Below are 26,591 nucleotides of genomic sequence, written 5' to 3' on the forward strand. Positions count from 1 at the left end.
GTTCTCATCCTATTTCCTCAGGGCCCCCAGACAAACATTGCGACGCAGGATCTGGGGGGGTCGGGGGGAGCACGGAATTGAGTTTATTGTTCTGAGTCTGGGTTTTGTTCCTTGGACATGATTTTTCCTGGATGGAGGTGACTGTCCCACCTCCCTGAGTCGCAGTCCTGTGGGCCTGTTTAGATGATTTTCCAGGTTCAAAGTGCACTGAGAAGGCTTCACAGTTTTAATACTTCCTAGATGCTCAACTGAGGCAAAGTGATAAAATGGCCCTCCCCCCACCAGCCCATAAAATAAAACCCCAAGCCCCCAGCAGCTGCTGCTGCAGCCGTATGAAAAAATAATACAAACTCTTCTTAAAAAATAGATTACACAGAAAGAACCCAGAGGACAGAGGGGCACGGGGAGAGGCAGGGGCTGCTCCAGCTACCGGTAAGGAGCCTCAGGGAGAGGTCCAGGAGGGGCGCCGAGATGAACTTCAGGGGCTGGGATGCTGGTGGACACCTGCCTCGTCCGCTCTACCCAACCTTCCCCTGCCGCTCCTCCCAGCAGCTCTGCCAGGGACCCTCCCTTTGCCCTGAGGCCTAGTACCTGCTTCCCACTAAAGTGGCTTTAATAAAGAAACAAAAAGACCCAAAGCAAGAAGGGCTGCTGCCCCGCCAACAGGGATGCCCCCTACAGGAGCAGACGACTCTTTGCTTTGGGGGTTTGGATAGTTATCAATACCTGCTACTACCTAGACACCCCTGGGCGGGGGTGGTGATAGGCCCCAGACCCTTATGGCTCCTGGGAACACCGCTCCCTTGGCACACCCCCTCCTGTGTACTCAGCCGTGACAGGGCATGGTCTGAAGTTGGCCTCCAGCAAGGCCTTGGAGGAGCTGCAGACAGGTGGAGCGTGTGCAGGATAGCCAGGGCGGTGGGGTGTGGGATGGGGCACAATTCACATGGGCCCTCAAGCTCATGCAAGGAGAAGCAAGAGGGGGCAACCCCACCGAGACAGGTGAGGCAGGGTGAGGTGATGTGTATGCAGCCAGGCCAGCTCTGCGGCTGGGGGCGGAGACAGCGCACGGCCACAGCCCACAGGGTAGGAGGCAAGTCAGGGCCTAGTGATGGGGAGGGGTCTGGGTGCCCACTTCTGCTGAGCCTCCACACCCGGCTGCCTCCTGCAGAGGAATCTGGTGCAGGGTGGATTTTCTGGAGTGGGGACAGGGGCTGCTGGGTGGGCTGGGCTCAGTCAGGGACCTCGGGGTGGGCAGGCAGTCCACTTTCGCCACGCCGGTAGGTCTCCCAGAAGCCCCTGTCCAGCTGCTCCAGCTGTGAGCCTAGTGGTAGGTGGCCGGCCAAGTGCATGCGGAGGGTCTCCAACCATTGCTCCAGCTTCACGAAGGAGGGCCTGGGATGACAGGTCAGGGGAGAGGGATGGTGGGTTCTGGCTCTGCTGAGGACCAGCCCACCCCAAGGCTGCCCAGGCCGCGCCCTACCCCACTCACCTCTTCTCAGGGTCCAGATCACAGCAGCGCACGGTAATGGGGAAGAAGCTCGGGGGACAGTTTGGGGGGCAATAGCGGTCCAGGAAGCCTCGCACATTGAGGCCAAAGTCCATGGTGCGGGGCAGGTAGTCGGGGTCAGCGTTCACCCGCCCGATGATCTGTCCAGCACAGGGCCAGCAGTTACCCAGGGGCCCCTGGGGCTGGGTACCACCCAGGCGGCATTTGAGGGGAGTTTACACTGGGCCTGGATGCAAATTGCTGTGGGCAGCCCAGTTCCCAGGAGCCTCCCTAGCCTGCAGCCTAGGAGGGTAGGCAGTGGAGAGGAGCCACCGGGCCTGATGCCAACTGCTGCCCACCCCTGGACCTACCTCGCACAGGACGATTCCAAAGGAAAACACATCCACCTTCTCATCATAGCTTCGGCCTAGACAAAGAAACTGACTATTAGCAAGTGAGGCAGGGCCAGGGATCCAACTGGCAGGGATGCTGGGCCAGGGACTGGCAAACCTCATGGATGCCCTGGCCAGCAGGTCATGACCAGAAGGAAGATGCTCTGCCCCTGACCCTACCAGGGCTGAGAAAACTTTCGGGGGTGGTGGGGGGGGGGTGGTGAGGACAAGAGCCCTGGGTAAGGGGTACCAGGCCCAGCTTGGTCACTGACAAGCTGTAGGATTCCAGACAAGTCATGGACTTCATTGTGGCCCTGAAAGATAACCATGTCAAACCCCTGGAACCTGTGAACGCTACTTTGTTGAAAACAGGGTCTTTGCAGATATGATTAAGGTTCTTGAGATGAGATAATCCCAGATTATCCAGGGAAGCCCTAAATGCCATCACAAGTGTCCTTATAAGAGAGACAGAAGAGAAGACACACAGAAGAGGAGGCAGTGGCCATGGGAAGATGGGTGCAGAGATTGGAATGATGTGGCCTAAAGCCTGGGAATGCCAAGACAGCTGCCTGAAGCAGCAAGGAATGAACTCTCCCCTACAGTCTCTGCAGGGAGCACAGCTCCACTGATTTCAGACTTCCAGCTTCCAGAACCTTATATAAGAGCATAAACTTCTTTCGTTTTAAGTCACCCAGTTTGTGGTAATTTGTTACAGCACCTTCAGAACTCTCTAAGCCTCAGTTTCTTCATCTGTACAATGGGAAGAATACCATCTACCTCATGATGCTAAAAACAATCAATATAGACACTCATTTACTGAGTGCTACCTAGTTTATAACCTTATCTAATCCTCACACCACTCCTTAAAGATAGGGACTGTTAGCCTTACTTTACAGGTGAAGTTATTTGCGGGGGGGGGGGGGGGGGCTATGTTAACTTCAGTCAGAGCTGGCGCTGAGATGACCCCTAGTCTGCCTATCCTGACCCTGTGTTTGCATGCCACCTGCCTATGGAGGGGCTTTATAATCCATGGTCTAGGCCAGTGATGGGCAACCTTGGGCAACCTTTTGAGCTTGGTGTGTCAAACTTCGCCAAAAAACTGAGCATAACTCGGGTAGTGTGTCACTTAGAGGAAAAAACATTATTTTGCAAATGTTTCATCCTCAGGAGCAGCAAATGTTTCATCCTCGGCATGCGGCCGCCTCAGCAGCCGCGTGTCATCAGAAATGGCTACGCGTGTCAGTGCTGACACGCGTGTCATAGGTTCACCATCACTGGTCTAGGCATACACAGGACCACAGTGTGACAGGCCTGATTAAAAAAGAAAGGGAGTGGGAGAGAGAGGGCCTATCCTAGGCGGAATAACGGCCCCCAAAGATGTCCATGTCCTGAGCCCTGGAACTTGTGAATTCACTGCCTTATACAGGACTATGCAGAAGTGATTAAGTTAAGAATCTTGAGGCGGGGGGTGGAGGGGGGAGATTTTGGATTACTGGGATGAACTCTATGTAGTCATAAAGGTCCTTATGAGAGCGAGGAGAGTCAGGGTCAGGGAAAGAAATGTGATTCTGGACACAGATGTCAGAGAGATGATGCCAGGCTCCTGGCCTTGCTGGAAGAAGGGGCCACCACCTGAGGAACGAGTAGCCTCTAGGAGCTGGAAAGAGGAGGAACAGATTCTCCCCTAGAGCCTTCAAGGAACCAGCCCTACTGACACTAACTTAAGCCCAGTGAGACTTAAGTTACTGGACTCCTGACCTCCAGAACTACACAAAAACTTGTGTTTTTAAGCCAAGTGTGTGGTAATTTGTTACACCAGCAATGGGAAAAAGGACCCAAAGAGGAAGCAGAGGGGCTGAGGAGGCCAGGGCTTGGGTGGCTGCAGCTCTGCCTGGGACCCCTGGGTCCCAGGGAGATATGACAGGTGGGGCCGCCCACTCACCATTGATCATCTCGGGCGCCATCCAGTAGGGGTTGCCTACCACTGTGTAACGCTTTCTCCGGTCTGGCTTCTTGAGGCTTCGCAGGTCTTCAGGCTGAGTCTTCTCATCCACCATGAGCCGCGCCAACCCAAAGTCAGCCACCACCACGTTCTTGTTCTGGGGTGATGAGGAAGCAGGGACACACTGAGCATGTTCCTGCCACCACCAGCCACCTGCTCCTAGCCTGGACCCCACACCAATCCACAGACAGCCAGAGAACATACCTCTGACACCTGGGGGCTGCTGGTGGGGGTGTAACCCCATTGTTCAGAGGGGCTCGTGTGCAGGGCTGGGACTGCCTTCCTTCCCCAAACCCCTCTGCTCTTTGCAAATGGAGCTGCCCAAAGCTTCAGAAAATACCAGTGTGGCCCCACTCCCCTATTTATTATTTATCTCTTAATTCTCCAACAATCTGGTACATGTTACTTTGCAGATGAGGTGACTGAGGCCGAGAGAGGTTAAGAAAATTGCTTAAGGCCACCCAGCTGGTCAATGATAGGACTGGATTCAAACCCAGGGCTCCAGAGCCCCTGGCTCTGCTGTGTTAGGTTTGTAGGAGCCCCTCCCAGGGCCCAGCCTGGACCCTGGCAGCGCTGAGATGCTGACTGCTGTGTTCAGCCAAGATGGTAAAATCAGGGATGGGGTCTCCTGAGCGAGGAGGGACAGGCAGGGACCCTAGGGCACAGTGCCAAGTCAGGGGGCTGGGGAGATCCTCCGAGTGCCCCAAGGCCCAGCCTCTTAGGCTTGGTGTCTGGGGCCCTGGAATTCTGGAACCTATTTGCCAGGCCCAGGATTGGCCACTGCTGGGTGGACACCGAGGAATGGGCACAGCAAGGCTGAGGGGCAGGGCCCCAGGCAGGTGAGTTAGAGCCAGGCTTACTCTGAAGGGAAGGACTATGTGCTGCCTTTGGGGGTAACATGAATGTGAACAGTCACCTAGAGAAAACTCTACAGAGATGGCGTATGGGCGAAGGGATGAAGTGCATCCTGGGCCCACCTCGATGAGGCCTCAGGGGACACAGTCCCTCTCAGGGCTCCATCTCCTCAGGTGTAATATCAGGTGGGAATTAGTTGAAGGGTCTTGACCTGGGTTCCTCAGACTCCTGGGCAGGGTTCTTGAAAGCCAGGGTCCATTAGGATTGTTCAAGTGCTGGTTCCTGCCCCATCCCTTTCAGAAGGCCTGGTGGGGGGCTCAGGACAGTGCACTTTCGTAAGTCTCGCAGGATCAAATGGTGCAGGGTTCTGCAGATCCTGCTATAGGAACAGCTCTAGGGAAACCAGTGAGGGCCATCACCGATTCTCAGAGGCCCCAAATTGTAGACAAAGAGTTTGGTTGTGCACAGATAGATTCTGGGGACAGGAGGCTCACAACTCTCAGCAGATTCTTAAAGGATGGGCTGTGCTGTGGGACTGAGGCTGTGACAGGTCACCCTGTTCTCACTGTGCCCAGCACACTGGCTGGACCTAGCAGTGATACCCATTGCCAGCAGGGGCAGCCTAAGCCGGCTCCCTGGAAGGTCCATGGAGTGGATCTAGCCTCACCAACCTCTCTGGGCTCACTGCCCACTGTTTCCCACAGCCTAGAAAATCCCTGCGTTGCCTGAACATCCCCAGGGGCTGAGACCCCACTTGACAGTGAGCAACTCATGGCTTCCTGGATGTCATACTGCTGTGTCTTTGCATGTCCCGCTGCCACCATCAGACACTCTTCCTGTACTGAATTCACTGGACAGACAGCTTGCTGGAGAGCTCCGCCTCTCAGGGACGGGTGCTCATCCTGCCTGTAGTGTGATGAATCATGTCCCCAGCAAATTCATGTCCTCCCGAAACCTCAATGTGAACTAACATGGAAACAGGGTCTCTGCAGACACACTTAGTTAGCATGAGGTTACACGGGATTAGGGTGGGCCCTAAACCCAATGACTGGTGTCCTTTAAGAAGACATAGAGAACAGAGGGAAGAAGGCCACGTGAAGATGGAGGCAGAGACTGGAGTGATGTAGCTACAAGCCAAGGAACCCCAAGGAGTGCCAGCAGCCACCAGAAGCTAGGAGAGAGGAGGGGCCAGATTTTCCCTTAGAACTAACCAGGCCAACACCTTGATTTTGGGCTTTTGTCTTCCTGAACCCTGAGGACACACTGCTGTTACTTTAAGCCATCCAGTCTGTGGCACGTTGTTACGGCAGCCCCAGGAGGCCTCTCCAGTTGGGCGGCCAGTCACTCCCTCCTCTGTTTCCTGCAGACAGCCTAATCACTACTCCTCTTAAGTATGTCCCCTCAAAGCCTCTTTCAGGAAGCCTGCCCTGACGACCCAGCCCACATGCCCAGGCCCCACTCTAGACCCACAGCCGGGAGAGCGGCCTGGTGTAGGCCTGGCCACTCTGCTGTAGGCTGTTCTCTATGAATGCCACACGCCTGGACCTTTATGGTTTACACATCCATTTTTCCTTCATTGACTTGTCAGACCCACCTACAACCTGCAATGTCAGTGGCTTAAATGGCACAGTGAGGTCTGTTTGCCTCCTGGCCTTGAGCTGTTCCCCTCCGCCACCCCCCCCGACCCCCGGGCTAAACTGGAGTAGGGGCACCTACCCAGGGACCCCTGTTCAGAAAAGGCCTTGAGACTGAGTGTGGTGGGCAGGGCTCCTGCTGTCCCCTCCCACCCAGGCCCAGGCTGCTCACCTCACGGACCAGGCAGTTGTGGGAGTTGAGGTCCCGGTGGATGATGTTCATGGAGTGGAGGTAGGCCTGGGGGAGGGGGGCACAAAGGTCAGGAGGCGGCTGCGCTGAAGGACCCCAGCCCTGGCCCCAGAGGCTCCCACCTCCCACCCCGCCCCCATCAGGCCGGTTGGGGGTGTTCTCCCCACTCGGTCCTCTCTGTTCACTCTCAAAGCTTCCTCGTGGCTTTCATGTCTAAATCCCTTGTGGAATTTCAGATTAGCAGAGAGAATGTTTTTATAAGTGGGGTTGGATCACCAGCTCACACCCCGTAAGTCAGAACCAAAGCTTACTCACCATCCCCGAGGCAATGTCCTTGGCAAAGCTCACCCTCTGACTCCATGGGTACTGGCTGTCCTGGGGGCGGAGAGACAATGGCCAGGAAGGGCCAAAACAGGGCCACAGTGGTGGGGCAAAGGGGTGAGAGAGAGGCAGGGTGCAAGTGTCCTAGAGGGTCTGATGAACCCACTCTCATCTGCACCCACACTGTTCCTTCTAATGGGTGTGGGTGTGTAATTCAAAACAATTTTCTAGCAGAACTGATTTCGAACACTAAAGTGGGGGTGGGGAGGAGAGAGATATTCCTCTGTAGTTCCTGATGTGCCAACTCTGAGAGAAAAGCTATTTTATCTTCTACAAAATCCCATCCTTCCAAGTTTTTTAAAAATCTGAACTGACTTTCATGGACCATCATAGATGGGCCTGGTGAGGTCACCTGCCACGGGCCAGCCATATCGCTCAGGAGAGCAGGGCTTTGGGCTGTCATTTGGGGAAATAACTTCTTCTCTCACCTCATCCCCTGGAGACCTCCAGAGGGAGGGTGAGGACATCGGAGCATATTAAAGACTCAGAGCGCAGTTAGGAAGCCTAAGTGGTACTTGACCACAGAATCCTCTCTGAGAAGTCATATCTGTTAGGAGCCCACAAAGTGACACTCCGGCAACACCAGGTAATTTGGCCGAGGAGGGAGGAATCAGCGGCGGGCGCGGGAGGGGACAGGAACTCAGGGTCTCAGGGTGACACTGACAGCCCTCACACTGGACCCCAGGGGCCCTGCCAGCAGCACAAGAGCGATGGAAGTACCCCTCCAAGCACTTTGCTTCTAAAGGTGGCTTTGCAATTCTTTCCCAGCCCTTAGTTCTGGATTTTATGGAACAGGACAAACAGTACAAATGATTTGCTTTCACCAGAAGCAAAACAAAGGTCCGCGTGAAGAGGTAACGGGAGGGGCCTCTCAGGTGTTTGACCTGGGGCAGGTGGGCTGGGGCTGGCCTGCGGCCCTGCAGGATGACCAATTCAAAACAGCCTGTGTCCCCTCAGCATAGCTGCCACCCTTCTCTGAGCCTCAGCTTCCCCCCGGCTTCAGATGGAGTTAGAGCAACCCTACTGGATTCCGAACCAGGGTTTGGAGGGTCTTTTGAGACCAGAGGCCCACGCCACCAAAGAGGGAGGTGCCTTTCACGGGGCAGCCCAGAACTCACCATGCTCTTGATGATGCCCCGGAGTGTGCCCCCCTTGATGTACTCGGTGATGAAGTTGAGCCTCTTGTCCTTGTAGAGCACCCCGATGAACTTGAGCACATTGGGATGCTCCAGGCATCGCATGACCTTCACCTGGCGGGGAACAAACAGGCTGCGCACACATCTCCTTCTCCCTCCACTGTCCCACCAGAGGCCACAGACAAGGCCAAAGACAGGGGACCCTCCCCGCCCATGGGGCTCCTGCCGCACCCACTGCCACTACGCTCTTTGTTGGAGCTGCTCCTCACCCCAGGGTGGCCCTGCCTTTCTTGCCCTCCTGGCAGATACTTTTTCTGCTTTCGTTGTTTGACTTGAGTGTCATCCTCTTGGGACCCTCTGCCACCCCTCTCAATGGTGGAAAGGGGTGGGGGCCACAGCAGGTACCCGAAGTCTGGTGAAGCGAGTGTGGCAGTTCCACTCACTGACCTCCTTGAGAAATGTCCTCTGTGTCTCCTCGTCGAACCGGATCAGCTCCTTCATCACCATCACCTCACCTGTCTCCCGGTGTGTCACCTGCGTGGGGACACCGAGGCATGGAGATAGACAGACAGAAGCTCTGCTCTAAGCCCAACTTGCCGAGGCCCCATCCCTACCCCAGGACTGTCAGGGAGATAAATAGTCAGCTTCAAGATCTTCACAGACATTTCATGTGATGTCCTGGCCCTCAAGGGTGGCAGAACTTAATACGTTACAGATGAGGAAACTGAGGCTCAGGGAGGTTTCCTAGCAGGGCTCCAGGTCACCCAGTTGTCAGGGAAGGAGGTGGCTGGGCTTGGGTCCAGGACCGCCTGACCCAGAGGCCAGCTGTCTTTGCTCTGCTGGGCTGTCTCCTGGAGGTGGAATAGTGGCTTTGCCAGGGACTCCTCCCCTGGCAATGGGACCAGGGATAAGGGCTGGGGGCCAGGGCCTATCTGGACAAGAGCATGTGGGCAACCTGACCAGTACCTTTTGTATAATCCTGAATCCTCTAGCCTAGTCATAGCCCGTGACAAGAGAGCCAGGGAAGGGCTCACGTCTCTGCTGGGGAGAGTGTGAAGGGGAAAGCAGTCCCGAGCCCGAGTGGGTTGGCATCAAGCTCAGTATGAGGCCTTCAGGGTGTGGCTGGGCTGCCCTCCCAGCTGCCACCTCCCAACAACCGCCTCCATATAAAGTTCTGGGTCTATCTGGAGTAGGTACCCTTCCCCTCACTAGCTCAAGGAGGCCCAGGTGGAGGAGACTGGCTAGGGAGTCTGGAAGCCCCTTCCCTGTGGCTTCCTGGAGACACTGGTGGGAGGAGGTAGGACTGATAGGCTGCACCCGCCTGCCTGCCTGCTCCCACTCTTGGCCTGTCCATGCCCGGCGTGCCCTGTACCTTGATGGCCTGGCCGAAGCAGCCCTTGCCCAACACCTCCCCGTGGATGAGGTCCGATGGCCGGAAGATGCGGTGTGGCCGGCAAACCACGCGAAGGGACTCAGAGCGCCCCAGGTCCCTGCACTGGGAGGCAGGGGAGCCCAGTGAGCTGGCACCCGGAGATCTGTCGATGCTGTAGCTCCTCCTGGGGACACACACACATGCCCAGTGCCACCAGGGGGCAGGTGGACACCTGGCTGAGGCCCCCTGGGGGAGGCTAGGCCTCGGCCTGCCCCCTTCCTCTTGCCTGTCATGTTCCCATGTATGTCAGTCTCTGCATAATCATCCGTTCTGAGCGGGCAGCACAGGGCAGCTCTCCTGGGGCGGTCACCAGACTCTCACCCCATCCTGATGCCAGCACCTGGTGTCCCATCCTGTTTGGCCTTCCTGTTTGAGGCCCACTATTGTTCAGGTGCCCTTGGTAGGAACGTTTGTCCTTGGGCTTCTCTGCTTGGTGGCGCTGGGTCAGATACTTTGTCTCCCAGCATTTGGGTCCTGGGGTGCAGATGCAGACGACCTTCCCAAGAAGCCCACAGCCCTGCCACATTGGTGGCCTTAGAGGGTGGCTTGAGCTCCAGACAAACACAAGTGGGGAAAAAATACATAACCTCAGCATCAGTATTTCTCAAGAGTAAAGGCGGTCTCCCCGCCCCTTCCCCAAGTCTTTATCAGGAGTCCCGAGCAGGCCCACAGTAAGTGCAGTGAGGACCAGGCTGCTTCTGGTTTCTTCCTCATGTCCTCCAACCCCCTGCAGGAGAGTACAGGGCACCCCTAACCTGGACCACTGCAACAGCCCCCTAGCTACCTCTGGTCGTGGGTGCCCTCCCACACGGGGGACCAGAGTGGTCTCTGTGAAACACATCCCTTTGTTGCCACACCCCTCAGTGAGGCCCTGTGACGGGTGGACAAGGTCCAAGGACCCCTGCCACATCTGAAGCCCTGCAGTTAGCTTCTGCCTGGAGCCCACCCCTCCCAAACCACACCCAACGCTCCCATCATCCTGAGTTACTCGTGGGCTGCTCCTTGCAACCAAGGCGCTGGTACACCCTGGAAAGCTCTGTAATTCCAGCTGGGGGAGATGCTTCCACCTATTTTCCTACTTCTCACTACCCGTCCTTCCTCTCATAGTCCCCAGCACCTTTTGCTGGCCTGCTTTTCTGCAGGGCTGACTCCCTCACAGACTGAGTGACTGGAGGGTGGGAATCAGGTCCCATTTCGAGGCCCAACATCAGTGAAAGTACCCAGATACACCAAGGTACAGGGCTGACTTACAGGACAGGTTTCTGCCGGGCAGAGCTGCCAGCCTCTCCACTGGGAGTGTGAGCTGGGGAGCCCAGGGGGCTGGGCTCCGGGCCCGCCACATGGCCCAGCGTGTCGTGAGGGTCGTGCTCAAGAGTCAGCTGGAGCAAGCGGCTGGTTTCCTGGATCAGCAGATCAATCTGGGGAGAGCAGGTGTGTGGACAGGTGAGTCCCAGGTGGTGGGGGCAGGCATGAAGGCACCACCTCCAATCCTGCTTCCCAGACTCAGGACCCATACCTCATCCAGGGGCACGTTCCGAATGGGTGTGCCATTGATCTCCAGGATCCGGTCTCCAACATGGATGGAATTCTTCACATCTGGGCTCATGCAGCCTGGGTCCACTCTGTGGGCAGAGCAAGAGCAGTGGTCAGACTCCTGCCCGCCCACCTGTCCCCTAGAGCACTGAGAGGAAACCAAGGTGATCTGGCTCTAACTTGTGTGATCAGTAGATGGCAATGGTCTAGAACTTGGAGTTCTGGTTTGGTGAGAATTCTGTCATTAATTACTGATGTCTCTGCTGTGTGAAACTGGAGAAAGGAGGCACTCCCTTAGCTATTTGCTGCCCCACACCAGATGCTCAGGGGCTGCCATTCAACACACCAATCCTCCGAACCTCCTGGTTTGATTGGAGCAGACGAATGTCATGAATGTTAAAAGGGTCTGGATTCCTACCTCACTCCCAAACTTGCCCTGCAAGATGAGGTGAAGGCTCCCATTCCTCCGGAATCAAGCAGGAAGGAGCTCGAGGCCTGCCCTGAGCCACAATTACGGAGTGGAGATGGGATGACGCCCTCAATTAGTTGGCCATAAGCTAACTCATGGAATGGCCAATTTGCCAAATTTAATCGCTTCTTTTAACTCTTTGGTGTTATCTGGTTTTCCTTTTGTCTGCATAAAAGCTTTTTAAGGAATGCCCACTTTACCTCTGCCCTGAGATGGGGAAGGGTAGGTGACAGGATAGAGAGGGAACTGAAGACTTTAAGGAAAAGAGATTCATAAAAAAATTTCATTATCAAGAGCATATTCATACCTAGGGGAGCTTTTCTTTATATTGGAAAGCCAGGTAATAAATGCAGAAGGGGAACCATCATGGTAATAATTAATACAGATAAGAATCACCTACGGATGCCAGCACCATTCGGTGAAAGGTTCTTGGGAACAGGATATTTGCAGAGTCAAATCTCATAAATGACTTATTGATTACATTACAAAGGGGGGAAAAATCCTTTACAGCAGAGAGGTTTATCAGAGCTGACATCCCCAATAAAGGGCATCATGTGACGATGCACAGAGAAGGACACAGCAGCACTTATGTGGTATCAGGCCAAAATGCATAAGCTAAATCTAATAAAGAGGAGACATCAGTCAAACCCAATGGAGGGACATCCCACTTAACAACTGACCTGCACTCTTCATAAACGTCATGGAGGACAATGAAAAGCTGAGACACTGTCACAAATTAAGAGACTGAAGAGACATGAGGACTCAGTGAAATGCATGATCATGGACTAGATCCTGATCAGGAAACTGTTACAAAGAACAGGACTGAGACACCTGGCAACATCTGAACATGGATTGCATACTGGATAAAAGTACTGTATCAATATTAAACTTCCTAAGTGGCATGATTACATATAATTACAACTGATAATTATGTAAGAGAATATCCTTACTTTTAGGAGAATGTCTAAGTTTTTTTTGGCAGGGAGGAAGGGTCAATGATATCTGTAACTTACTTTCAAATGATTTAGTAAATGACAATATGTACATATATGTGTATATATAAATCAGTACATATGTATACACATACATAAATGTAGAGGGAGACACACACATACACCCCAAATGTGGCAAAAAATTAAAATGGATGAATCTAGGTGAAGGTTGTATAAGTGTTCAATATACTTATTATTTTAGCAAATTTTCTGTAAATTTATAAATGTCAAGATAAAAAGTTGAAAAAAACACACACACACCAATGAATACATTTCCATTAATATAAGCTTCTCATGGATAGAGCCTGAAAAATATATTCTTTAGACTTCTCATCTCCCTTCCTTCAGTCTCCTGTTAAGGCAGCAGGGGGCTAGGTTGGAGATAAACTTTCCTTAAAATGCTGCTATAAACAAAATGAAAAGTGGTCAACTAAGACTCGCTTAAAACAAGTAAATCCGGTCAGCAGCCTTTGGGCAAGCTGGGAGCTTCTGAGACGGGGCAGCTCTGCAGAAACTGGAAAGCAGATGTTGTCTGGAAAGAATGCTCAGCCAGCAAGGGAGACGGGGGAGGTGCCCGTGGCTCTCCATTTCTAAAATCCTGCCTGGTTGTCAGGGACCAGCTGGTCTGGGAGTTCCCCCATCTCTCTCACCAGTCTGTCTGCTTACTTGTGTATGTAAGGCAGCTGCTGGCCTGGCTGATGCTCAAGGTGGGGGTGGAGATGGAAAGGCAAGCCTGCCAGCATCCTCCCTCCCCAGGACTACCTTCACTTCTTAGGCCTGGTGCCTGGAACCCAGCAGGTGTGTGAGGAAGTTCACTGAATCCAATGGAAGCTGGCACTTGGTTCTCAGGTCCAGACGTGGGGACATGGGAGACATTTAAAACTACTTCTCCAGGAGCCAATGAACTCCTCAGAGAAATCTTACAAGGCTCCCAAGTGTCCAACTTCCTTATTGTTCGAAGACCCCAAAGCCCATCGAGGACAGGGAGCTAGCTGCTCAACGTCACAGTGAGCTGTAAGTGAGCTGGCTCCCTAATCTTTATTCCTCCTGGCATCGCAGACCTTTTCTGCATCCTTTAGAATTTTCTTTAGGGATGAGCTGCTAGTACCAAATCTTGGTTTTGCCTGCCTTACCATGTCTATTTCACCTTCATTCTTGAAGGATATTTCAAATATAGAATTCTAGGTTGGTGGTTATTTTTTGCTCAGTGCATTAAATATATCATTTCACTGATTTCTGGCTTACATGTTTTCTATTGAGAAATCAGCTGTCAGTCCAACTGAACTTTTTTGAAGGTAATTTCTCTATTTTCTATGGCCACTTTGAAAGTCTTTTCTTTTTCCTTTAGGGTACTAATTTCCCTAGATGGGGTGATCCATGGTGGATTTATTTTTATTTTGCTGTTTGGGATTTACTGGACATGAGTCTGTGGATTGGCGTCTTTTATCAGTTCTACGAAGTTCTCAGCCATTACATCTTCAAATAGTGCCTCTTTCCCATTAGTTCTCTCTTCTTCTGGGATTCCAAATGGATGATCTGATCCCCTCACTGTCCTCCATATGTCTTAACCTCTCTTTCCCAGTTTTCATCTTTTTGTGTATCTGCTTCTCTCTTCTATTTTAAACTGTACTCTATTGTTAAATGCTTGAATTAATATTTTTGTTTTAATAATTTTATATTTCATTTCTAGAGGTATATTTGGTTCCTTTACAAATTTATTACTTTACTCATTTTTCAGGCATCTTTTTATGGAAACATATTGAGCGTAATTATTTTATACCATTTCTGGTCATTCCAATATCAGAAGGTTTTATAGGTCTGGTCCTGTTGTTTCTGCTGACTCTTGCTCACAATGCCTTGCTTTCTTATATATTTGTTCAGTGATTTGTGTTACTTCATCTGGCTGGTTCTGATTTGACTGAATTGCTCATCATCCTTGAGACACTTATCTAAGTAAATTCAAAGAAGCCTGGAAGTGGGTTTCTTCAGAAAGGATCTGCATCTGATTCTGTAAAGGGCTTGGGAGCACCATCAGCAGGGAAGAAGCATTTTAAACTTTTACAATTTTGTCTTAAGGCTTTTTGAACCACCCAGACATAGGAATTTGGTTTGCAATCCCAAGTGTATAAATTCTTAGATTCCCTCTCCCCTTCCATTCAGGTTCAAATCAGTTTATTTTACAGTTCTCGGAGTTGGGGGTGTGTGGGTGGAGTGTGAGCTGATGGAAGGTGTGGTTTATTTCTCATTCATCCTTACCTTGAGAGCCCTTTTGGGGTCCAAAGTTTAATAGGGGAGGGAGCAGTTTTCTTATTAGACTAGCTTCCTTAGCAAGTCAAGGCTTTGAAAGACCCAGCCATGAAAGGACTTGAAAATTGAAGCTTAAGGCCCGGCTGGTGCTGCTCAGTGGTTGAGTATCAACCCATGAACCAAGAGGTCCTGGTTCAATTCCTGATCAGGGCACACACCCGGGTTGCAGTCTCGATCCCTAGTTTGGGGTGTGCAGGAGGCAGCTGATCACTGTATCTCTCTCATCGATGTTTCTATCTCTCTCCCTTCCTCTCTCTCTAAAATCAATAACAACATATTAAAAAAAAAAAAAGAATCAAGAAAATTGAAGCTTAAGTTCACCCAATTTAGATCTGCCCTCAAGGCATGGCTACCTTTAGTATTCTGCTGATATCCCTGGGCTCCCTCCTTCACTTAATCTTGACCTGATTACTTTTCTTTCTTATTGGATCAGATGTGGATCCAATAAGAAATTATTACTTATTTTTTGAAATATATTTTTATTGATTTCAGAGAGAAAGGGAGAGGGAAAGATAGATAGAAACATCAATGATGACAGCGTATCATTGATTGGCTGCATCCTGCACGCCCCCAGCACTGGGGATTGAGCACGCAACCCAGGCATGTGCCCTTGACTGGAATCGAACCTGGGACCCTTCAGTCCACAGGCTGACGCTCTGGCCACTGAGCCAAACCAGCTAGGGCTGTGTAGTGGTTTTTAGAGGAACTAGGCATCTGGTATACCAGGCTGTCAGAGCTGGGCTCTATATGGGCCTACATGCTACCGTTTTCAGAGCCCCCAGTCCCAGAGTTGGCTCCCCATCTAAAACATCCATGGCTACAGCCACACCACCTGCAGCCTCAGCAGGCCAGCCACTCACCCTTGGACGCGGACGGTGTGGGAGTGCTCCGTGCCACAACCTGGTGGGCCATGAGGTGGGTCGATGGAGACTGAGAGGCCACGTTTGCCATGAGCTGTGGCTGGGATGGAGACTAGGGTGACGGTGTGGGGCAGGTGAGAGCCGGGGGAGTCGGGCAGGATCTGCTCGATGACAGGGGTCACCACAGTCTGGTAGTAGCAGTGCCCGCTGCAAGAGTCACAGGCAGTGGGAACCCAAAGAGTGGGAAGAAAAGAGCATCAGCAGTCACCAGCATCTCCCCACCCCCAAGTCCCAGTTCTACCACCCTGACTGCTTCCCATGGGAGGGGGAGGAGCTTAGCTGCCTGATGAGACCGGGAGCAGAAACTGAGCATGCGCAGCCCTGCCCTTGCCTCTCTTTGATGCTCATTCAGTCTGGCTTTGCCTACTCGCTTGTCGCAGTATAAGCTGACCAGAAAGAGGCCTGGGGTTAAGTCCAGTTCAGGAGTAAGTCATTAAAAGTCCATTTGGGATCAAGCCATGCTGCCCTTGAATCCAGTTTTATCAGTTACATAATAAAAAATTTCTCTGGTCTTTGTCCCTGGTTTCTGGGAAAGAGGCTCTAAAGCCTTGGAATCAGAGTGTCTTAGTTTTTCCGGAGCCCCTCAGGCTACACCCAAGTTTATGTTAACAAGATGATTCAGGATGGGGGCTGGTCACCAAAAAGACCAACCTAGTGATTAAAAGGTTGGTGCTTTGACCCAGTTCAACTTCCGAGAAGGGGAGGGGGTCTGGAGACTGAGTCCAATCACGTGTCCAATGATTCTATCAATTCTGCCCACATAACGGAACCTCAATAAGAACTCTGGTGATGCTGCGGTGGGGCGTGGGGGTCACACGTCCTGCTCCCACTGGGGGGAATGCATAGAACCTTTGCTTTCTGGACCCTCTTGGACCTTCCCCTTTGTGTTATTTCATCCGGCTGGTTCTGATTTGTATCCTTTATAAAAAACTGAATCCTAATTATAGAACTTTCCTGAATTCTGTGAGTCATTTAGTGAATTATCAAACCTGAGGGGGTTGTGGGAATTCCTGATCTGTAACCAGCTGGTCTGAAGTGGGAGTGGCCTAGGGACTCCTCAACTTGTCTGAAGTGAAGGTGGTCTTGTTGCGTGCGGACTGGGCCCTAAACTTGGAGGGTCAGTAGTTGGTGCCAGTAATACAATAATAAGAAATCTGAGGCTTTCTCAGTGTGACTCTCATGTCATATTTCCCAGTCACTCCTACGAAGCACTTTTATTAACGACTGCCCCATTGGGTAGGGAAAGGGCCCTGGTATGGGAGACCTGTGCTACAGGTGGGCACGGCAGACTGGGACAGGGGCCAGCACACTCACCAGTACAGCTTGGAGTGTTCCACCAGCGTGTAGGTGTCCCCGTCACCAATGAAGGTCCCACACGTGAGGCAGATGAAGCACTCTGGGTGGTACTTCAGCTCCCCCGCCACCTGGAAGGAGGGTGGGGGGACAACCCAACTTAGTAGTCCCTTCAACTCCCATATCTCCTCCCCTTGACCTTCTCTTAGAAGGGCAACCCCAAACAAACCTTGAGGGTCTGGCTGGCCAGCTGCTGAGCTCCTGGACAGAGCTGGTTCTACTAGTAAAGGTAGGGGGCTGAGGGATACAGACAGACAAACAGGCTAAGAAGGCATGAGGGAATTAGAGAACCAGTGAAAAGAAGAACGAGAGTGATGATGGGAGAGAGATCTCGAGCAGGGAAACCTGTGAGGACACGGACGGACACACACATACAGACCAGGTGAGACATGCGAGCGGGGCAGGGGGTGCTCACCATGACCAGCCCCTTGGTGATGTGTTCCGAGCATCCGTGGCAAGATTCGCCATAGCGGGCCCAATAGTCTTTCTTGCAGAAGAGCTGCCCATCCTTCTCATAGTACTGGTGTGAGAGGGGAGCGCTGCATTCACAACACCTGGACGGGAGAGGAGCCGGGGCTTAGCATGGCCCACTCCCAACCCTCTCCCACAGCTGGGTCTAGTCAGTCTATAGGCACCTTGTGAGAATTACAAAAAGGTGTGCCCTCTGGGCAGAGACAGCCTGCACTGGAGCACAGGGCTTACTTACCAGGTGGAGTCAGGGAGGGATTCGGCCCCCTTGGCCAGAAGTCTCTGTGCAGTGCACAGCCTGCACAACCACCCAGAGCAGTTCTGCACCCCAAGTATCTGGCTCATCTGAGCCCCTGTCCCTTGTCATGTAAGAAAGATGGCTAAGAGAGGGCAAGTGACTAGCTCTTGGTCATGGAGAGCGTAATGGAACCAGGGAGCCCAGGACTGAGTTGGGGATCCTAACAAACCATGGGCCCACTTCTCTAGACAGCTTCCTCTCCCTCTCCTCTGCCCCCACCCAAGCAATGTTGGAGGCAGCTTGAGCCAACTGACGTATATAAAAGTGACCTGTTGGAGCTGTGAAGACCTACTAAGCTAGCACCTTCTCACTGTCTTGGTTAAACTTACTTAATCCTCACAGGCCACCGTGAGGCAGGCATGGACATCCTCATTTTAGAGAAGGCAGATGAGCTTCAGAGCATCGGAACTGCTCGTCACATAAAGCTACTCTGGGTTCTACTAAGGTATGAAGCAGGAGTTCAGGTCAGCAGAGACCAGGCAGGATTGGTTTAGACAGAGGATCTGCTGGTTTTCTAGACCCATCAGGCCTACAGGTGCTGCCAGTCACAAGGGGACTTAAGGGGCAGCGCAGCATCGTCCCTCCCTCGACCTCAACCAGAGCCTTAGGCCCCACACCTTCCTTCAGAAGAGCAGTCCTGCTGTATGGAGGATCATCAGGGCCACAATCCCCCTGCCCCATCACCAGGGGCTACTAGGGAAGCCCAGCTGGTGGGGCCCCTGAAGAGCCGATGGGGAGGAATGATGTACTAGCTTCTTGGTGTCATCCCACAGGCCTGGAGCTAAACTTCTTTCCCCCCAAGTGTCTGTCCCAGTGGAGTAGGCACCCACAGCCCAGCTAAATCAGGAGGAGCAAATGCAGAAATGTGGATCCCAGTGAGCCCTCAGGGGCATGTTTTCAAAAGACTGACCCAGGGTCCTAGGGGCCAGAGGACACACCATGCAGAGAATCCATCCAGTCTGGCGGCTCTTTGCGCCCTCTGGGTGATGTGCCAAGGTCACACCGTACAGAAGGACCCAGGCTCAGCGCTTATGGCTCAGCAGGGAAACAATTGGGAAGAGAGGGGGCAGGAAAGACGGGGTCCTGAGTGAGCCAGCCCCGACCCCAGGGAACCCTCCACTCTACACAGTCTGCTTTCATTGACTGCTCCTTAACTAGGCAACTGGGGATGAAGAGGGAGAGAGCAGCAGCCAAGAGTGCTGTGGGACACTGTCCCTTTAAGGGACCCAGCCTGTTCTCCATTGTCTGGGAGCCAGAGGGAGGGGTGATTGGTGGGGAGAGGTCAGGGCAAGGAAGGCACAAAATGCCTGGATTCAGAAACAGGGTGGGGAGTGAGATGCATGCAGAAGAGGGGTCTGATGCCATTTCCCTATGAAAGAGGGGAGTGGGGAGGGAGGGACTCGGGAGACCTCCCTGGGACAAGAGAGGAGGCAGCGGAAGCAGCATCTGGACCAGAGCCATGACGTCATCCGCACCCCCCCTTCCTGCCCTGGGCCCCGCAGGGGGCGGGCATCTCACTGCGGAAGGGGTGGCGGGGGAGGCGGAAGGGGTGGGGGGGAGGTGCTGGAGAAGCGGTTCTGCAAAGAGGCGGTGCAGACACTGCACCACGACCACCGGGAGGCCCCCCACGCGCTGCACTGATCAGTGATTCACCTCACCCTGCCGCGGAGCAGGCACATCACGATGTAACAGGAGTGTCACCACAGGAGTCTCCCCCTCACTCCCAGGCTGCCAGGATTCAGGAAGTGGGGGCTGCCTGACTTCGGGTGGGTGGGTTGGTCCGGAGCAGCTGCCTTCCTCCAGGGGAGAGAATGCTCTTCCCCCTCCCACAGACTCCTACTCCTTCACAAACTCCTACGTGGCAGCCCTGGAAGACCCGACCTCACAGACTAGGGCCACGTGGGCATCCAAGGGCCCCGTAAGTGTAATCGCAACCTGGTCACCGCTTCCGTGAAACCTGCTCGGTGCCCCTCACCCCCACCCCAGCCTGCACAGCCAGCCTTTGTTGGCCCACCATTAACCTGCAGGGGCTCTGAGGTCCCCGGCCAGGCACCCACAAACACTGAGCCCCAAAGAGAACATAAGTGGTTCCCACCAGAGAGACCTGCTCTGTGCACTCCATCTGGAGCAGTTTCCACCCCCAGCATCCTCAGAACTGCTCCAGGGCACCCCAGCTGGGCCTCTTATCTCAGACAGGGGGCAGGGGACCTCCATCTCAGATAGGGGATCTAGCCCAGGCTCACGCAGCAGCTGGGTGGCTGGCACTTGTGGCCTCAGTGGACCTTTGCTAAAGGAAGGTACTCAGGAGCCCCTAACCCTGTCCATCTCTTCACCCCTCAGGTCCACATCCAGCCAGGAGCCAGAGGAGGCAGGTGGGGCAGGCAGGCCTGGCTCTTAGGGGTGCCCTACACATGCCCCTGCTCCCACAAAGGATGTCAAGAGAGGAGTGCCAGGTACTAAGGGTGTACAGAGATGGCCCAGGGTCAGACAGAGAGGAAGTCCTAGAGGACAGCTGTCTGTCTGCCCCAAACAGGGTACCTCTCCCTGAGAGCAGAAGACAAAGCTAGGCTCAGCCACTGGGGAGGGCACGAGAAGGCTGGGCTGAGAGGCAGTGGCAACCTCTGCAAGGACCGGCCCATCCCTCCCGTGAGTACACTCCACCCAGGGCCACATCCCCAGACATCAGAGGTGAAGGAAGGGCAGCTGGAGGATCAGCCTCATGGAGAGACTGTACCAGAAAGGCCAGAAGCTTCAGCAGCGGCCTGCTTCCCCTCAACAGGCGGCCAACAGTGACCAGGAGTTTCAGTTCTCCTGCCCCTCAGCCTGGACCCAGGTCGGTTTGAACCACAGTTGCCTCTCGTCCCAGACCTTACACCAGGGACCTGCCTGAGGTATGGGCAGGTGGGGAAGGGGCTTTCCACTTACTTGGCCCCTCGAAAGAAGTGCCTTCTTCTCGGGGCGGAGGTCAGCATCCTGTGCAGCTCCCCACAGCTCCAGGGGCTCTGGAGGCCTATGGGGAGTGCACAGGCAGGGTGGGCCGACCGGCCGCTTCCCCATCCTACTCCAGGCACTCAGGATTGGAGGCTTGCAGAGGGTGGGGCCAGCGTGGCCACCAGCCTGGGAGGAGAATGCAGCAGTGTGGGTGCCGGCGGACTTGGTCTGAGCCCGCAACAGGAAGCAGTGGAAGGGCCGTCTGCTGGCACTCTGGTGCAGGCAGGGGGGCTGTGGCAGCAGCTACACACCGAGAGAGGCGTCCTCCATGCTCTTCGGCCTCCACTTAAAGGCAGTGAGGGCTCGGGGCTCTCTGGGGACAGGGACAAGCTCAAAGCAGCTGCTTCTTCCGGTGCTGCCCCCAAGAGAACAGAGGTCGACTTTCACGGACACTCTGTCCTCCTTGCCTGAAAGGTCCCCCAAAGAGGGGGAGGCTGCATTCTGACCCAGGCTCCAGCCCCAGTGCCAGCTGCGTGCTCACCCTCCTCACCCAGCCTCCGGGGGGACGTTACCAGAGCTACAGCAGCCCCACGGCTCATGAGCGCAGGCTGCTGGGAAGGGACCTCCCAAAGGCAGCAGCTGGGCCAAAGGGAAGCCTGGACCACTCCAGGCGTGGCTATCACCTTCCAGAAGGTGGGGCCCCACAAGGGATGGGGTGCCTGGAACAGAGAAAGGGGGGGCCTGGGGTGACAATGACCCCCCAGTATTAATGCCGGAGGGCATCCTGTGTGCCCACAGGAACTCTCCCACGGCAAGGCCTCAGAGCTCATGGCACTGAGAAGCTTCCAGAGAGAAACCAAACAGAATCAGAGCCTTGGGCATCCCACTGAGAGCCAGATTGGCTGCCTATTGGCCATGGGGGCCAGGCAAGCAGTGACTCCTGTCTGAACTGCTTTCCAGCTGTCATGGGATGCGGACACTGTTGGCATCACCGGTTTTAGGGGCTGCTGGGAGAACCACACCACAGGGTCAGAACACTCATGCACGCCACACTATGGAACCTGTGGCTCTTACTACCTACGGGCTCGCCTCACTGTGGGAGCCTTCTCTGTGCCTGTCATGCCAGGGATAGCCCAAACATGCCTCCTTCCTGCTGCCCCCACCAGGGGCTTCACCCCTCTCCTGGTTATGCAGGGCTGTGGCCCTTCAAAGCCAGGTTCCATGCATTCTGTCCCACTCCTCGACTCTGTGGCTTCCATAGCTGTACTCACGGCCCTTCCCCATGTCTCCCAAGGCTCCGTCTCCCTCCCCACCAGAGGTACAGAGGCTCCTAAAGTTCTTCCCCTGATTTCTCTTGGCCCCATCTTAACCCTCCCCCCGCCTCCCTGCCCCGGCCATCTCAGTGCCAGCCCTAAGCAGGCTGTTCTCTCTGGCCCTCTCACCTCTGACTGGCGTCAGACCACCTCAGCCAGCTCTGGGCAGGGCACTGCCACCCTGGATAGTCCACCACACCTCTAATTCAACAGGGACAGGGCACAACTCATCACCAACCCAGCCCCTGACTCCACCAGAGCCAACAGACCCCTCCCCTCCCCAGCACCAGGGTAAAAACCAGACCACTTTAAATTCAGCGCCTGCCACTCACCAGCCCCCAGCCCCAACCCAAGACCCCTCACCGCTTCAACTCTGCAGTGATCTGGGATGAGACAGACATAGGTTCAAGTCCCAGCTCTAGCTGTTGCAACGTTCAGTGAGTTACTTGGTCTTTCTGAGCCTCCATTTCTCACATACAAGCTGGGCAAATAACGGTACTTCATTCAAACCTTATGTTGAAGGTCTAATGACATGACATTAAAAGAGTGCTCATAAGTGGTGGCTAGTATGACTAAAACTTGCCATACCTTGTCCCTTCGAAATCTCCAATTCTCTCCGCTCCTAGTCACTGTCTTACATCAGGCCTTAAGACCCCTGAACTACTGTGATGGTTCATTCTCTGCCAAGTTTCCATCTGCTACTGGGATGGCACTTTTCAATAGCACTTCTGCCCACGTCCCTCCCGTGCTTTCTGCTCTCTGAATCCCTCTGCTGGCTCCCTACACCCTCAGAAGGTGCTTATCTTGGCGTTCAGGGCCCTTCACAAATCAATCACAAGTTTGCCTCCTCACTGCATCCCTCCACTCAATCTATGCCAACCAAATGAGCTGTTCCAGTTCCCTCCACTGCCCACGCTGCCCCACCTCCCTGTCTCAGTGCCTGTGGTTTCTCTGCCTACTGAGAATCCCTTGCTGCCCTGAAGACCTCCTTCTGAACACCTGCCTGGGAACAGGCATGGTGCCTGCCTCTCTTCTGGCCTCACTAGCCAGTGGTGTGGGTGGTGGGTATTCATTTCACTCACTGGCTGGGTGACTTTGGTCAAAAGGATTAACCCCTCTGTGTCTTAATTAATGGAGACAACAAAATATCTAACTGTCCTTACACCAGTGCCTGGCCCTTACTAAACTGTAGAAAACGTTAGACATTCTTAAAAATGAAAAAAAATTTTTGTCAGAGGTTCCCACTGACTGAAATAAACTCCATCAGCTGGTGGTCAATACTCTGACCCTAGCTGGGGTTCCCAACTTCACTTTCCTTCCTTTGCAATGCATTTCCACCTGACTGGCTGTTCACTGACTGAGCCAGGCCCTGTAACCATTCCACCCTTTGCACCTGTTGGGTCCTCTGCCTGGAATTCCTTCCTGCCTGGAATTCCTTCCCATGTGGGAAACCTCACATCCTTTGAGACCCCAACTCTGGCTCTAACGCCAACTCTAAGGCTATCCCTGATCCTGCTTCTAATTATGGTCCTATTGGGTTGCCCATGTGCTCAGTCACAGTCCTGGCCCCTGTCTCCAACACATGGGAGTTAGTGTCTGGGCTATGCATCTTCACAACCAGCCTTCGGCCCGGTGAAGGAGGCCCAACTTTCCCCAAGGCTGGGTTTGTCTCCCTTCCTCCCCTGGAGCATGAGCACTCGGAAGGCAAGGGTGCACTGCTTTCCCCCCGCCCCCTGCCTAGGTTGCTGCAGGGCTTAGTAATACTGGTGGAAAGACAGGTTTCTCCTCTCCTCTCCTAAGAGGTCTAGAATGACAAAACAGAGGCCTTTAGGGATCTCTAGTCCAAGTGCCTATTTAACAGATGGGGAAACTGAGGCCAAAGACTTGCTGGAAGTCAAGAGACAGCACCAGGGGGAGTAGGCAGCTCTCCCAGAATGCTTGCCTAGCCACCTGTCTTTGGTAGGTCTTGCTTAGGGCACCCCACCCCTGGCCAGCCCACCTTACCTGAAGCAATCTGCGTGCCAGTCAGTGTTCAGGGCCTGGAGGTACTGGCCATCATAGATCCTCTGGCCGCAGCTTGCACACACGGGCAACTCGCTTCCTGCAGGGGCGGTAAGGGAGCCAGGAACCATGCTTAGCGGAGGCCCGGTTTGGTGCAGGCCTAGCCTGCCCTGTCGACCCCACATGCACCTGCCCAAATCCTCCTGCGCGCGCACACACAGCACCCAGGCTAGGCAGTCACTGTGCCGAAGGAGAAAGGAGGCAGGTTTGAGTCTTGCTGAGGCCTTGGTGAAATTACCAAGACTCTCTAGATCTCAATTTCCCTATCTATAAACTGACTGTAAACTGAAGAGGATCAGATGTCCACTCTCCAGCAACAGCATTCTTCAACTCAAGGTAAATGGGGAGTAAGAAAGCTGCAGGATTTAGAAATAAGGCAGGGGTGACATTCTTGTCACAACTCCTTTTCTCCCCTGCCTGCCCAGAAAAAGGTACTAAGACCCTTCAAGTCCAGGTAGGGATTAGATAGGGCTGGACGGGTGCATCCTGGGTCGAAACCCCTGGGAGGGGAAGGGCAGGAAGCCCAGAGGGGCCAGCCCCAAATGAGCTTTGGCTATGTCCTGGCCTGACCAGAGGCTGGGACTGCAGGGCTGGGCACTCCCAGACACCTGCTCCAGGGAGCCTGGCACCTCCACAAGCTAGCCACTAGGCATGCTTAGTCATCCTTGGAGCCTGGCATGGTTAGAACTGGGGTGGGCCCTGGAAGATCCCCCAAGCCTGCCCTTCCTCATTGTACGGATGGGGAGACTGAGGCCTGGAGAGGTTAAGGCTTGCTGGGTCACACAGCAGGCTCCCAGGCCTCGGCCTGTGCCTCCACGAGGACCCAGGGACCTACGGTAGGGGCAGAAGGGCGATGGTGAGGTGGGCCCTTGTTCCAAGTAGGCCTTCAGGGGCCTGGCGGGCAGCCAGGTGGATGGCAGGGCTGCCTAGTCAGGACCCGGTGGGCCTATGTGATGGTGCAGCTGAGGAAACCCTGGGAAGGAGACCTGACCCTGCTCTGGGCTGGGGGAGTTTTGGGGGAGCCTGGTCTTCATACCCTAACTGCGGTGGAGTCCCAAGTCTGGAGCCCCAGTAAGGGGAAGGGGCTGAAGAGGAGGCTGGGATTAGTCATCCTCCCGCCAACACTGCTGGCAGGGAGCGCGGGAGTGCGGGCCCTCAACAAACTGCCAAGGACTCCCTGGAGGTTCATCTGGACTCTGCCCACTCGGCCCCCAACCACCGGTACCGGGAGGGGGCGGGGGAGGCAACTATGCGGCCCCACCTGTACAGACGGGGAAACTGAGGCCCAACAGCTAGCGCCTGGCTCAAGGTCACTGAGCCAAGCAGGCGCCAGACGGCAACTCGGACCCAGGGCTGCGGCTTCCCTGGAACCGCTTTCTTCCCAGACAGGGTCAGACTGGGTAAGGGGGGCCTGAGGCAGGCCCCGGGTGGGCAGAGCACGCAGCTGACGGCCGGGCTGGGGGTGGGGGGCAGTGCCTGAGACTCTTACCGGGTGGTCGTCGGTCGGGGGACAGGGGAAGGCGGGAAGAAAGGGAGGAGGGGCTCTCCCCACGGGAGGGCAGCCCACCCAGGGCGGAAGAGGGGAAGCCGGGTGGGAGCGTGTCAGGGAGGGGCCTGCGGGCTTCGGAAGGTCGAGCTCAACATCCCCAAGGAGGCAGGGGCGCGGCCTCGCGGCAGACCCGGCCTCCGTAGCGGCCGGGCCCGGCCCCCTCCCGAGCCCCCGGCTCCCTCCAGAAGGCGCCTCCGCCCGCCCGGCCCCAGGTGGGCGCCCAGCCCGGCCCGCACCCCGCGCACCTTCCTCTCCCATACGTTCTTCCCTCCAGGTGCAACAAAGTAGCGTCAACCTCATGCACTCGGCGGGAGGCGGGGCCCGGCGGCGCTGGGGCTGGGGGCGACCCGGGCCCCGCGAGCTGGCCCGCAGCCGCCGCCGGCCCGGGAGGCGGAGGCGGAGAGAGCGGGCCCGGCCGGGGTGGGCTCCGGCTTGCGGCGCCGCAGCCGCCTCTCGGACACCGGCTCCCGCACCGGCTCCGCGCCACGGCGGCCTGGGGATGGAGCGGAGGGGCGGGCCGGGGCGGGGCCTCCGAGCTGCGGCAGGAGGCGGGGCGGGGCGGAGAGGGGCGGGGAGGCGGCGAACTGCCCTGCGCGGCCCCGCCCCGCGCCCCCGCGGCGCCCCGCCCCTACCAACTCCTCCGCCCCTTCATTCATCTTTCCGAGCGGCTGCTCCCTCCCAGCGCCCGGAGGCGGAGATACGTCAACCGAGAACTGAGGCTTACGCGGGGCCACCTAGGCGCGTTTAGAAGCCCCAAGAAGGGGCCTCAGTTTCCCGGCAGGAACCCCCTTCTGACCCGAGGCAGCTGGATGGAGGCCAAGAACTGGGACTTGAGCTGGAGGAGACTTTGTGGACCTTGAGGACCGTGGTGGCCGCCTTGGGGAGG

General features: G+C 55.0%; 1 protein-coding gene across 2 annotated transcripts; it reads right to left on the minus strand.

The window, feature by feature from the left end:
• Positions 1-212: 212 nt before the first annotated feature.
• Positions 213-26,209, minus strand: LIMK1 (LIM domain kinase 1). Of its 2 annotated transcripts, XM_079783438.1 has the most exons (16): positions 25,951-26,209; positions 24,100-24,196; positions 17,501-17,639; positions 17,047-17,156; positions 15,673-15,879; positions 11,028-11,133; positions 10,763-10,929; positions 9,452-9,635; positions 8,527-8,613; positions 8,062-8,193; positions 6,878-6,937; positions 6,545-6,610; positions 3,824-3,980; positions 1,861-1,916; positions 1,493-1,650; positions 213-1,395 (listed from the first exon to the last, which is right to left on the minus strand). In XM_079783438.1, the coding sequence occupies exons 1-16, from the start codon at positions 26,003-26,005 to the stop codon at positions 1,233-1,235; spliced, it is 1,944 nt and encodes a 647-aa protein (XP_079639564.1). In that variant the 5' UTR covers positions 26,006-26,209; the 3' UTR covers positions 213-1,232. The 2 variants fall into 2 exon arrangements, with proteins under 2 accessions (XP_079639564.1, XP_079639565.1); XM_079783439.1 differs by lacking the exons at positions 24,100-24,196; positions 25,951-26,209 and adding an exon at positions 20,777-21,165.
• Between the last annotated feature and the right edge of the window lie 382 nt (positions 26,210-26,591).

This window comes from Cnephaeus nilssonii (genome assembly GCF_951640355.1).
Source record: "Cnephaeus nilssonii genome assembly, chromosome: 2".
Taxonomy (NCBI): Eukaryota; Metazoa; Chordata; class Mammalia; order Chiroptera; family Vespertilionidae; genus Cnephaeus; species Cnephaeus nilssonii.